Source organism: Hipposideros armiger, unplaced genomic scaffold, assembly GCF_001890085.2.
Source record: "Hipposideros armiger isolate ML-2016 unplaced genomic scaffold, ASM189008v1 scaffold_328, whole genome shotgun sequence".
In the NCBI taxonomy this organism is placed as follows: domain Eukaryota; kingdom Metazoa; phylum Chordata; class Mammalia; order Chiroptera; family Hipposideridae; genus Hipposideros; species Hipposideros armiger.
In genome coordinates, this window is record NW_017731678.1 from 1,132,088 (window position 1) to 1,146,974 (window position 14,887).

General features: G+C 37.3%; 1 protein-coding gene across 2 annotated transcripts in view; it reads left to right on the plus strand.

The window, feature by feature from the left end:
• The window catches only part of PPP3CA (protein phosphatase 3 catalytic subunit alpha), a 315,325-nt gene that overhangs the window by 285,603 nt on the left and 14,835 nt on the right, over positions 1 to 14,887 (plus strand). For both annotated transcript variants that reach the window (XM_019660762.1, XM_019660761.1), the window contains exon 11: positions 13,530 to 13,614. In XM_019660762.1, coding sequence (XP_019516307.1) covers positions 13,530 to 13,614 — 85 coding nt within the window. The remainder of the gene's footprint in view (positions 1 to 13,529; positions 13,615 to 14,887) is intronic.

Below are 14,887 nucleotides of genomic sequence, written 5' to 3' on the forward strand. Positions count from 1 at the left end.
TTGAAGTAGAGAGCTCTCTTTACTGAAGGCAAAGATTTTGTGGATATGTATGTCTCTGTATTTTCGTAAAACATAGCTTGCCACCAAAAAGGTTGAGGTAATTGGTATGTGAAAGATGCATTCTTCACAGAGGAAACTATGGTGGAAAATGTCAGCTTGCTGAAAATTGATGCCATGATAAAATTAGATATATTTTTCATACGCTTTTAGTGGCACCTTCGTGATTCTTTTATACTAAAGCATTTTATAGGTCCAAGTTCTCAATCTGAAGATTTACTGTTATGACAATAATTAATAATTGATTGAACAACTGCAGACAGATTTGTTATTATGAGTCCCAAGTTTGCAAAGCATCCTCTTTTGAGAAAATGATCTCTGATGGCAGGTTTGTTTAAAGGCTATATGAAAAAGTTTAATAAATGCTCAGAAAACCTAAATTTTAAAAATATTTTTTAGGAGGTAGTCTGTTTTCACTCTTCTAAACATGTTTTATTCTTTTGTCTTTATTCTTAGTACATGAGAAGCTATAAAACAACTCCCAGTTTTTCTCAGAACTCTTTAGAAATAGAACACTTGATTGTATTTGGTCAGCCCATCTTTTGGGGTGGTCCATTTTCTGTTTTTCTCAAAGCAAAATCAGCCACATCCTGGCCACTAGTATTCACCCCAAGTGAATTTGCCGTCATCAGGGGTCCAGCTTTTAGCCTGATGGGCACAAAACACGAATGAGGCCCCACCTTAGGCAGCTTGATAGTAATGAAGATCCCACAACCAATCTTTTCATTTACAGTGAGAAATCTAACTGTTAGAACTGGAATAGCCACTTCTCCCCAAGTGTTTTCTTCTTAATAATAATAGCAAAGTAGATCCATCAGCCTGCCACTGTACCAAATCCTGGCTCTGGGTCACTAGCTGATGGCCTGAGGCAAACAATTTGCCTTTTCTGTTTTAGAATCATCCTAAGGATGGTGGAGGCTAAGGGTCCCTCCTCATGGTGGTTATGAGGATTGTGCAAAAGAATGCAAATAAAGCCCTTAGAACATTCCTCATTTTATAGATGGGGAAGGTGAGACTTAAGAAGCTTAGTAATTTGCTCAGGGCAGCACAGCTGGTACATGGGGGAACTAGTGCCCAAACATAGGTCTTTTACTCCAGACACAAGTTATTTCCCACTGTTCTGCTCTGCCTCACACATGCCGATTTATCCATGTGTCTTAAAAGAACTGAATGTGCCAGGTATTATGATCTGAACCTTGCAGTAGTACCAGAGCACTCGAAGGCCATTGGCCCCTGGACAGAACTCCCCTAGACATCGCACATGTTTGCCTCCACTTCTCTTCTTTACCACGTCTCTATCACTGACCAATACAGCTTTGATTGGCATGTTCCTTTCTTCTGATAAGATAATCATCTAAGTCTCATGACCTGGGAACCATTCTGCATCTTTAAGGTGCCTGTGTCGTGATCACTGACCAGAAAGTAATGCCCATCTCCCCGTTTTCCTTCTTGGGCAAAACCTCACTGCTTCCCCCATGTCGTGACAAAACACCCAGCCAGGTCTTCAATCGCATCGGCAGACCTTTGAGTGACTTTGTTCCAGATAAGTGCAATGCATGCCAGTGCCTCAGCCATCCTCTGCTGTCACATGAAGAAGTTGTAGTAATTCTTTCAACCTGCTATTTGATTGTGCTGTTAAATGGTACTCAGTTACCTTTCTATGTAGTGTATCTAATACATGGGACAAGCAAACATGTTTTACTATCTTGGTCCACTTTTCCCTTCAATTTGAATAATCTCAGAGAAAGCATTTAAATATTCTAGTATTTAATACATTTATAAATATGGGTCTAGAATTAAGTTCTAGTCTAAATGCATTTTTCTAGCACTTAGCATGTATGCACAATTAGGTTCTTAATAAATATCTTTTTTAACTGCTATAGCTTCATCTATATCCAGAATAATTTTTGATAGATTAAAATCCAGGTATTATGATTGTTACTCATTTAGACAATAAATCTCCATGTTGTTTTTATTGTCAGTTTATAAAACTGATATGTTTCTATCATGAAAAGAGGTCCATCAAAGTGGGATTTCATGTGCTATTAGTTTCCTTTTTTAGTAAATATAACAAACTGAAATATCCTTTGTAAAGCATGGGCTGACGATGTGATAGTATCTTAAAAAATCAAGGGAAGCCCCCTATCAACTTTAAAGTCTTTAATTTCCACCCAAATTACTACTATGCTTGCTTATCGTCAATTTCTGCGACTCTATTGAGGAGTCATTGAACATAACGAAACACAGTGTCTCAGAGAATAAAAATCCATGGGATTGATTAGAGCTTGTAAACAAAAGTAACTTTTAACTAAATAAAAATATAATCAAATAATGACAGTTTTTTTTAAGATGTGGGAATAGTCTGTACATCTTTGAGACCGTTGTGCAAAGAATTCATTTATATTGTATGACAAGAGAAATGGGGAAAAAACAGCCGGGGCTATGCTGTCCTTCCTTAAAATCCATTACACAGGAGAGACTTAACTATATATATGTACGTCTTATGTTGCTTCCAAAATGGGATATAAGACAGAATAGCCTTATGCCAAATATTACACCATTGTAGTTTCTATTTCTGGGGTTTCAGTTGAGCTAAAAAAACATATGGAAGAAATTCAGAATATGTGGTTTGGCGTGATTTGGAGTGAGTGGCCATTATGTTGCAATTTTATCACTTACGGATATGTAATACAGGAGAGTTAGAATCGAAATTGGAAAGGTACTCCAAACATTTTAGGTTGTAATCTTCAAAAAGATTAATTCTTACAAGGATTTTTAAATTGTGTTTATCCTGAAGGTGTTTTCCTCTGCCTAATAGAGTAACTTAACATACGGCTGTTTTGTGAGGGACAGACAGCACCTAACAACCTCTTTTGACTAGATTTAACTGGCACTGACCGTCATAGCCAAATAGTTGTACTACTGGGTTTCCCAATGACATTTCAAGAGGAGTTTTATTTAAAGGAATCCATTTAAACATTCTCAGCTTCCATATGCCCTCTTTCCTAAAAGTGATCAGCTTGGGGACTCGCTTGCGCTGGAAGCCACAAGCCTCACTGCCGCTGCTTCTATTCCACCTCCTCGTTCTCAGTTGCCCTTCTCCCATTTTAACAAAAGGCATAGATCTCCCTAGACATAGTCACTATCAACAGGGCTTTGAGCTGTTTACTACTGGAGTACTAAACAAAGATGCTGGAAAAACTCTAAGTCTAGGAAGTTGCCTTAATCAAGGCAGTGTAACCTGTCTCCTACCCCTACCATTAAGGGATATAATTTAATAAAATTTTACTTCTGTGCTTTTAAAATATTTATAAAATTTATCATACATTTGTCGTATCTAGCGCAATTATTTACAGCTAATAATTGTGATCTTGATTACAAAGGAATTTTGAACACCCATAGCATTATTGTCTTAGGAAACAATACATTTCATTTGAATTTCTAAACATTTTTCACAGCAAAGTACAATGTGGTGATAAAAACATTTAAAAGTAGAAGTATATAATTAATTAGCATAAAACTAGGGAAATTGAAATGGAAAAACAATTTCAAAGCAAAAAATGAACTAATGTAAAACTTCTAAATATCAATGAATGTCTAGTTCATGGATTTTTTTTCTTTAAACGGATGATGGTGTGAAATTGCTATGAGATTTATATGCCATTTGTACAAAAAATATTATAGTCATTTTATTTTTAGAAAAACAATGTTTGCAATATTATAGATTTTACAACTATATAAACTTGGAGGTGGGAATAGATTCTTTGGAGGCTACTCTGCAGACGCGTGAGTGAAAAATGTTAAGGCAGGTTTTAAAACCAGCCTGTCAGAGTGGACAGTTACTCAGCACTTCTGATGCTGTCCCCAGATCCAGGACTCAAGTGCCTGGTGACCTAGGAAAATGTAGTGAAGCACTTGTCACACTCACAGCCAAGGGCAAAATTGGATGTAGGTTTGAATAGCTTCCGATAGCACCACTTTATTGAGATATACAAGTAGAAGCTCAAGATTTGTTATTGTTTAAGTAGCTCAGGGAAAGAAAAGACGAAACGATAAGGTTTAGGGATTATATAGCACAGGGTTTGGCCCCATAGTTTTATAGGGGCCCACTTGAATCATGCGTTCTCCCCAATAGGACAGCCTGTATACTCAGAGTCCAGAGTGCTAACCATTACAATATGGAACCCAGCCTGTATACTCATAATTTCATCATCACCCAAGGTTTTTAGAGGCATCTGATATCATCTTCCTCCTTTTCATTACATCTCGTATTTCAAAGGTACTGATTTTGGATTGAACCAAACCAATTTTTTGTCTTTAATATTAACACAACAAAGATATTTCGTATCTCAATACCTTATGCTTTGTTCCATGGATTGCCTTTATTCAAATTCAGTAATTGCTCTATTTGACAAAAAATAAAATCTGGAGTCACATCTAAGAATAGCAAAAAATTTCAGGCCAATATAATAATAGAAAACAACTCAAAACCAGTATTTTTTTAAAAGCAGGCTGTTCACATTCAAATAACAGGAAAACATTTCTATCTTATAAATGTTTTATGTAGCTTGTCATCTTACAGTTGTAAAAAGGTATTGAAATCAATTAGAATCTGTTGGATTGGGATTACAAAACAAAATTGTACCGGTTCAGTTTTCTTTTGGGGCTGGTTGCAGGTCTGGGGTGCATGTAACTGCACCAGAGAACTTTTCTTCATTGCTTCCTGCAACAAGCTCTTGCAATCTCCACAGAATGGGAAGCATGGAGAGACTGCTCTTTCCAAAGCTCCTCTCTCTCTTTTCCCTCAAAACCAAGTTCTTCCAAGTGTAGTTTTATGTTTTGACATTTTATTACAAAATGTTTCAAACTCATGGAAGTTGAAAGAATTCTATAGTGGAGACTCATCACTTTCTACAGTTAACATTTGTCTATATTTGCTTTGTCACCTATCTGTCTCTCTTGTCTATCCATCATTTTAACTTTTTCTGTCTTTTTTGGGGGGTGTGAGTGAAAAAGTAAGTTATGTTTATCTCTATTATGTTTATGCTAATGTTCAAGCTCTTATTTTCCCGTACTACTATGCTAAAGTTCTCTCCTCACCCTGCTCTCACTCCAAGCTACCCAAACTGCACTCACAACAGACTTCTCACCATCACTTGAACATAATATTGTGGCCTCCACATGTTTGGAAATTCTCTTGCTTCTGCAGAGAATACCCATCTCTCTATTCTTTGACTCTTATGTATCCCTCAAGATCCTTCAACTATCATCATTTAGGTGAACTCTTTTTCTTACGCCTCCAGGTAGTTGGCATCTCTTTCCAGCGGTGTGCTTGCTGGTACATGTTTAACAGCCTGTTTCCCCGGGGGAAATGGTTGATGGCATTTGCAGATTTCCGTGGCATAAATTCTACCACTGATTTCAGGCTACCAACGTGGAGTTAAGAGATGTGCTCCGTGTACTCACACCAGCTGACAGATGCTCTGGCACACCACTGCTGCTTCCTCCCTAATGTCTGTCACAGTCCCTTGTGGCCGGTCCCATGAGCTCACAAAGCAGAGACCATGCTGTCATTTTATTTCTGCTGATAGCAGTTAGTTCATGGCAGGCTATATAGGATAGGATTCACAAGAATACTTGAATGATTGATTTGGGTAATAAATTGTATCCTATAGAGCACTTTCTACACACATCTAATTCAGATAAAAATGGGCAATTTATAGTAGGAACTCAAGGGGTGGGAACTGGGGGCTGGATGACAGAGCCCGTATCTCTTATGCGAGGCAGATATCCCATGAGGTAAGAATCGCTCATTACTCTACACGTGGGCCCTCGTCTCTGTGGTGCTGCTCCAGTTTTCCAGTTCCTTTCAGAGGCTGAAATCACCCTGTGGGGATATAGCACTCGCTCAGCTGGACATTTGGCATAGATGCCATTACAACTTCATGAGAAATCAGCAAGGTACTAAGTTAAGGTTGAGAGGGACACATGTTAAAAGCAAATCTTTCAAGATTCCCTTGGTCTTCGCCCCTTTGAGGCAAATGAGTGTGCCGGACTGCCTAGATTCTGGAAATAGTAACATGATTCCTCCAGGCAGAAAAGAATATTAAAGCTTAAAAGTGGAAGAACAAGAGAGGCCCCCAAAAGAAGGGATAATGATTTCAATGGAAACACCAAGTGAAATTTTACTTAAAATTATTATTTTTTTTTAAACATAGAAAATGTTGCTTTTCAGTTTTGGACTTTCAAGTTAAAATAAGTGATTATATTCTTTTCAATGAAAAATAGTTCCCACAGTTTTAATGTAAAAGGTATTTTATCTGCCTTATTTATTTATTTATAAAGATTTTTATTAAAATATGGTTAACATACCATATTATATTATTTTCAGGGGTGCACAATAGCTATTCAACTTTTATATACCTAAAGAAGTGATCACCATGATAAGTCCAGCAACCATCTGACACCATACCACGTTATCACAGTATTATTGACTATATTCGCTATGCTGTACATTACAGCCCCGTGACTTACTAGTTTTATACCTGGAAATTTGAGCGTCTTATTCCACTTTAACCTCCCCCCCCTTTTTTAATTTTTCAATTATAGTTGACATTCAATATCATTTTATATTAATTTCAGGTGTACGGCATAGTGGTTAGACATTTATATAATTTAAGAAGCGATCCCCCTGACTAGTCTAGTACCCACCTGGCACTATACATAGTTATTACCATATTATTGACTATATTCCCTATGCTTTACTTTATATCCCCATGACCATTTTATAACTACCAATTTGTACTTCTTAATCCCTTCACTTTTTTTATGCTGCCCCCCAACTCCCTGCCATCTATCACCCTGATAAATCTAGTACCCATTTGACACCATACGTAGTTATTACAATATTATTGACTATATTCCTTATGCTGTACCCCACATCCCCATAACTACTTTGTAACAATCAATTTGTACTTCTTAATCCCTTTCCCTTTTTCACCTACCCCCCCCAAACCTCCTCCTGTCTGGTAACCATCAACATGTTCTCTGTATCTATGAGTTTCTGTTTCATTCGTTTGTTTTTGTTTGTTTGTTTGTTTTATTGTTAGTTTCAGGTATACAGAACAATGCAATAGTTATCCTTTTCACCCTTCACACAGAAACAACCCCCTCCCCCATCTACTCCCGATATCATACTTATCTATTACAATTCCATTGACTCCATTCCCACTCTCTACTCCACGTTGCGTGACTATATGTATATATAATTATAGTTGACATACAATATTATTCAACATCAGCTTCAGAAATAACAGTGCAGTGCTCAGGCCTCTACACCGACTATGAAGTGATTCCCTAACAAGACATGAGTCCATGTATAAGTGAAATCACATTGCATCTGTCTTTCTGTCTGACATATTCCACTCAGCACAGTACCCTCCAGTTTCATCCATGCCACCACAGATGGCAAGAACCCCTTCTCTTCCATGGCCAAGCAATACATATATATATATATATATATATATATATATATATATATATATATATATATATATATATATCCTTATTCACTCATTCATCGACAGGCTGCCTCCACACCTTGGCCATTATAAACAATGCTGTAATGAACATATGGATGCACACATCCCCTTGAAGTAGCATTTGGGGTTTCTTCAGATAAATACCCTGAAGTGGGATTAATGGGTCCTTCATGGTCTCTTGCTATAGCCTTTGTTTCAAAGTCAGTTCTGTCTGGTATAAGTATTGCTACTCCAGGTTTTATGATTTTTCATTCCACTTTCATGAAATACCTTTTTTTGTTATTGATTTACTTTCAGCCTGTGTGTATCTTTCAATCTGAAGTGAGTCTCTTATAAGCAGCATATGTGAGGGTCTTGCTTTCTTACTCATTCAGCCCCCCTATCTTTTAATTGGAGCACTTAATCCATTTACATTGAAAGTAATTGTAGATAGATATATAGTTATTGCCATTTTATTCATATTTATTTATATTATTTGTTTGTTTGTTTATTTTATTTTACTTTTTTTTATCTTACAGAAGTCCCTCTAAGATTTCTTGTAATTCTGGTTTGGTATTGATGAATTCCCTTAGCTTTTTCTTGTCTGGGAAGCTCCTTATCTGTCCTTCAATTCTAAATGATAGCTGCTGGGTAGAGTAATCTTGGTTGTAGGTCCTTGTTTTTCATCACGTTGAATATTTTGTGCCAACACCTTCTGGCCTGCAAAGTTTCTGTTGAGAATCAGCTGACAGTGTTATGAGAGCTTCCTTGTAGGTAACTGCTTTTCTCTTGCTGCTTTTCAGATTATCTCTTTGTCTTTAAGCTTTGGCATTCTAATTATGATGTGTCTTGGTGTGGACCTATTTGGGTTCATCTTGTTTGGGACTCTCTGCACTTCCTGGGCTTCTATATTTGTTTTCTTCCCCAGGTTAGGGAAGTGTTTTGTCATTATTTCTTCAGATAGGCTTTCAGTTCCCTGATCTCTCTTTTCTCCTTCTGATACCCCTATGATGTGAATGTTGGTACATTTGATGTTGTCCCAGAGGCTCCTTAAACTATCCTCAACTTTTTGGATTCTTTTTTTCTTCTAGCTGCTCTGTTTGGGTGTCTTCTGCTGCCTTATCTTCTGAATTGCTGATTTTATCCTCTGCTTCATCTAGTTTACTGGTGACTTCCTCTAATGTATTCTTCATTTCAGTTATTGTATTCTTTATGTCTGACTGGTTCTCTTTTGTTTTCTATCTTCATTTTTATTCCTGTCTCTTTGTTGAAGTTCTCCCTGAGTTCACTGAGCACCCTTATCTCCAGCGTTTTGAACTCTGTCTGGTAAATTGCTTGTCTTCATTTTGTTCAGTTCTTTTTCTGGAGCTTTGTTCTGTTCTTTTATTTGGGACATGTTTCTTTGTCTCCCCCTTTCAATCGCCTCTCTTTGTTTGTTTCTATGTATTAGGTAGGGCTGCTATGCCTCCCAGTCTTAGTGGAGAGGCCTTAGTTCGTAGGTGTGCTGTGGGGCTCAGTGGTGCAGTCTTCTGGTCACCTGAGCCAGGTAGTTCAGGTGTGTCTTTGTTTGGGTTGTGTGTGCTCTCCTGTTGTAGTTGGGCCTTGGTTGCTATTTCCACATCAATGGGAAGGATTGATACTCTGGATGATTGGTTGTGAGGACTAGTCATGACTATAATGGTGGAGCTATTGTGCTGGGGCTGACTCTCCAGAGCAGGATTTGCTTTAGCAGGGCTCTGGTGCCTGCCCAGAGTGCCTTTTAGGGATATCATCTCCAGAGGTGGCTGGGTGATTCTCTGGATCTGAAGCTGGCCACTGGGTGTGCCAGCCCCAGGACCTCCTGGGATGGGCTCCACCACAGACCAAGTTCAGCTGCAGCTTTTGCCCTGCTGGGGGCCACCAGGCATGAGCCACAAAGCATTCTATAGATGTCCACCACCCACACTAAGCCGGGAGGTGCCTTGAGTGGGCCCAAAAGTTTTGTGAGGCTGCATCTCAGGGAATCAGGTCAAAGGAATGGTTAGCTAGGTTGATGGAGACTCAGATATGGTGGCCACCTGTGTCTGCACACCAGGAAGAGGGTCTCAACAAAGAAACAGTGGCTTCCACCAGCTCCTCTGTCTGGGAGAAAGCTCCCCCTACATCCCTCTTCCTGAAGTCAGACAATTCAGTTCCTCCCCTATATGTCCCTGGCACCTTTTGAGCTGTTGCCCCAGTGCTGGAGCTCAGGGCGAGTAAATCCATCAGTGAGTAAGTCCAGGTTTGAGCCCTTAAGAGGAGCGCCTGGGACTGTAGCTGCTCTCGTCTCACTCATCCACAGTCTCTGCTGGTTTTCACAGCCAGAATTTATGGGGACTTCTCTCCCTGGCATTGGAACCCTAGGCTGGAGAGCCTGGTGTGGGGCTGGTACCCATCGCTTTTCCAGAGGGAACCTCCTCAGCTGAAATATCCCTCCTAATTTTTAATGGTCATTCCTGGTGTAGGACTAGCCCTTTCTGTGCCTCTGCCCCTCCTACCAGTCTTGAGGTGGCTTCTTCTGTATGTCCTTAGCTATAGGATTTCTGTTCAGCTAGTCTTCAGGCGATTCTCAATGATGGCTGTTCTATAGTTTAGTTGTGATTTTGATATGGTCCTGAGAAGAGGTAAGCACAGCATTTACCTACCCCTCCATTTTGACTGGATCCTCTGCCTTCATTATTTAATATACTGAATTTTAATTTGAGCTACTGTGATATATTTCCACAACTTAAACAGAACAAGTACCAAGAGTGTTGAATATGACATTACATTTGCATACTGCAGCTTGTAAAATTCTGAGAAACATGCATTTTTCCTTGATCTTTCTTTTGAATTATGGACTGTGAGGACTTGCAATGGAATGTAAGAATTCGGGAAAGTGTTTTAATGATCTTTGAAAAACAACAAAACCAGGAATAACAAATACAAAATATGCAAGGACCTTTATATCTGAACTTAACTCTACCCTGCAGTTGTTCAGCAACTTTAAATTCAATTGCATATTAATTCAGATATTTTATTTTAATATTTTAAATTTTTATGAGGTTATAAGTGTGTAATACTAGTTTAATTTGGATTTTGATTATTTGGAAAGTGTCGAAGGTACTCACCAGGATAAAACTTTGAGACATTAGTTTTTAATGTCTCTTCCTACTGTTTATGATTATGTTATTTGACTTTTTGAGTAAACATATTCTAATTTTATAAAGGTGGTAGTAAAACCTCTTACCTGGAATATTGAGAAATGTTGAGAAACATTTCCTCACTAAGAACAGTACAGTGAGTCGCCATTGTTGGGAGCACAACTATGAATACATACAGTAGAATATCTGTTACACATGCTCCAGTAAGGCGTTTGGTCTGAAGAAAATAAGATGTGATAAACTAGCTCTTGACTGTCAAAATGTTCACTTTACATTTAAAATCTAATGTTTATTTGAGCATTTTTTGAACATCAGCTAATACTGAGCTTAGAAGAACAACTCTACATAATTTATTTCCTTCCCTATCCAACATAGTATCGTTTGCTTTTCTTTGCTCTGGTTATGGTTTTTACAAGTTCTTTATTGAAAATTTTCAGGGAGATTATCCTTTTTATATATGTTTCACTTATTTTATATCTCCCCCTTCTCATTTCTCTGAAATATGTACAATGTATTTCTAGACATTTAACTATTCCTTCCTGCTGCTTTTCTTGTTGCGCTTCTAAATATAGTCAGGATTGTTGGAACTCTCCCCTACTTTCCGTTCTTTGTGTCTATTAGATGGATTTTACAATCTGGCCATACTGTTTGCTGTAGAGGGTCAGAATCTATTCCCTCACTTAGCACATCATGACCTGAGTGGACTGGGTCGGTCACACTGGGGAATATTAAACATAGAGTACTAGTAACACAATTAGACTAAAAGCAACATTTAACTGAATAACTGGAAAAATATGTATAGGAAAACCACCATAAGAAGACTAATTTCCATTCCAGTTTTTTGTTGTTGTTTTCTTAACAAATGTTCTTTAGTAGTCTCTTGGTCATAAATTATCTAAAATCCAAGCACAGCAATGTCAAACTTTTAGATGGTCTCAGGACAGGATTTATTGTATAAAGAATCTTAATTACAAAACATAGATAATAAATATTTCTAAAATCTCAGAATAAAGTTTGAGGCAGCGATCCTAGACCCATCCCATTTTCTTTCTCCTGCAAGTTTCCAACCAATAGAGTATAATTCTAGAAACCAATAGTGAATGAGAATTCGTGGTTCCACTTGATCATCAGAAAGACTGGATTAGAGAAGGGCTTTCTCCCATATAGATTTAAACATACTCTACTCATTTGCAGGCAGAATAGCTGGCAATGATAATAAGTCCTGCCAATCAGATGTGTTGGGAGATATCTGCCATGGTGTGATTGCCACAAGAGAGAAAGAAATGGGCAAAATAGGGGCTGTTTGAGGGCTTTCATGTGAGAGAGAAGGTGAGAGGAAGCCAGCTCACTGGCACACACCTTCTAGGGAACACCCATGAGCAAGTGAGGTGGGTATGCACTAGTATAGCCTCTGACAAATTAACCCACTCAGGAGAAGAAAGTGGCCCATTATGTTTTGACTTCCTTGGGGTGGAGAAAAAAACAGAGGCCTGTCCTCCAGCCATTTCAAAATGCTGTGAGAGTGCTGGTATAAGTTTTCTTTCTTGTAGAAATGTTTGGGTGGTGATTAATTGTTTGACCCTTATCAAACAATGAAAAAGATTCCAAGTCACATTCTTAAAAGCCCTCTAAGGGAAACAGCAGAATCTTTCCTTCCAAAAAGTTCAGAAAGCTTGTCTTATCATGGATTAAAAGACCAAAACTTATACCAGTTACCATCTAGAGACTACATACAGTCTTTGGACAAATTTTGTGACTTAAACTGTTCATTTGGATTAAGAACATTTTTGAAATAATATTTTGTTGTATTTCTATCAGTGACAGTAGAATTAGAAAGACAATCTGCTTGTGTTAACACTTCCTACAAAACCCCATATAATATGCAAAAACAAGATCTTATTCCTATTATCTTGGATTATAAAAATCTTAGGAAGAAAGGTGTGTTTCTGTGATTTGCACTTTTCCAAACATGCCTTCAGAATTTAAGAAAAAATAAAATGGATTCACTAAATAAAGTTCATGTATTATTATGTTTTAAACAATGATAAAAAAGAAAATGTTTGTAGTCACCATAACCTATGTAGACTGATATTTATTCATTTAGAAAATGTAATAAGTAGTGAAATGTGTAACTTCTTTACCTAAATACTAAAATACAAACCACGTACCACCATCTCTCGCTAACTTCTATTTAGTAGTTTTCTTTTTTTTTTCTCTAGAACTTGTGAATCAACCAAAAGATGAAAAAGTACCAGGTGTTAAAACAAATGTTTTATGGCCACTAAATAGTATATATGATGATCCAGGGAGCATAGCGATTTGAGACTCCCTGGTTTGATCACTTTGAGGGAAAACTTTTGAAAAATAGTTTCCTAAAGTAGTTTTCCCAGCATGAAGGCGGGAAATGAGTAGAAGATCCTGGTTACTCACTTTATTTTTCCTGCCAATGCACGCTCTCTTTGTATAAAGAGAAAAGAAGGGAACTCAACTAGAAGAGAAGGGTAGAAACCTGCCCTGTCTGCTCAGGGAGTTTTCAGTTAGCTATTTACCCACCTCCCCTTGGAAATCTCAAAAGTTACTCTTTGGCATTTCAAGGACCTAGCAAGAATTATATCTAAATAGTAATGGCTATATGCATAGGTCTTTAAATTGATTTACAGATAAATACTCTTGGTGGGGGGTGGAAGGACACTGGTTTTGCTTACTACAGTCTACTACTATACATGAACATTTGTAAACTAATTAGTTATATAAAAGATCACTGACTCCTCAACTCTGTTTTAAAATATAGGAGCCACAGCTGCAGCCCGGAAGGAGGTGATAAGGAACAAGATCCGAGCGATAGGCAAAATGGCCAGAGTGTTCTCGGTCCTCAGGTGGGATAATTTTTCCTCTATCTCTGTTTTGAATTTGATTATTTGTGTCACTTAATTAACATGTTAATATTTTAATCTAATGATTTAAGTATTTTACTAGAAGGTATTTGCTTTGCCATACTTTTTTTTTTAATGGAATTGTTAGTTCCTCACTGTTTTAGTCAAAATTAAATACACTGAATTATTTCTGTAGAGAAAGCCTCTAAACTCTTTCACATTTATCCCGCTATTTGCTGCCAGACTTTAAAACGTTTATTTCACAATAGGTTGAACATGTAGTGAAATAGGAAAGCTATTATAATCTTTTTTTATTTTTTATTCTGGCTCTGTGGGAAAAGATGAATTTATTACATGCATTTCATTAGATTTCTGAGAAATGAGCATCAACCATAAAGCTTGTTCATGTGAACCTCTATTATTCTAATAAATCACTGAGAGAAAAAAAATAGTTATTCAATGTTTTAATTCCCATGTAGTAGTTATGTTTTAAATAGACTTTGAATCATGTTATTATTAAGCCTGGCTTTAGAAAATAGGAATTTTCTTGAGGAGAATCAACTATACTTTTCTCTACTTAAATTTAATTATTTATTTAATCTTGGATAATGTAAAGTAACTATATTTCTCTTCCAAAAATTAGTTTAAAATCTGGTATGTCTATATGTGAGGAGTATATGTAGTCAATTCATAATTACACATTAAAAAGAATAAATAGAAAATCTTGAGAAATAAGCCCATCTACATATTGTATAATTTCATAACCTAATTTGTGCCAAAATTTTGCCTCAACTCTTTCTCATAGAATAGCTAGACTGGCTCTGTAGATTTCTCCTCTTGCCATTTCTACCCTGCTCCTGGTAGAGTCACTAAAATGTAGCTAACTGACTTGATGCCACAAGCAGGGAGCCATGAGAAAAATGAAAAGTATTATCGTCCTTTCTCAAAGACACCAATCAAAGTCAAGAATAGCTCTGCAGTAGCCAGTCAAATCTTGAAGAGTCGTGTTAAAGCTGAAAACAGAGCATCGTTGCTCCCTACAGCCTAATGAATGAGGCAGTCTTTGCTTTAACTGAACTTTTAGGACTCATTCCTTCATTCATTGATAAATATAATAAAACTTAAGGCATCGATTCTGTACCATGAAGGAAAAAAAAAAGGCAATATAAAGGTATAGTAGATGGGAGATGAGGCACTTTCTTTCAGTATGTGGTCAACAAAGAACTTTCTGAATAATGGCATTTGAGCACGTGTGGGGATGGATGATCTTCATGGA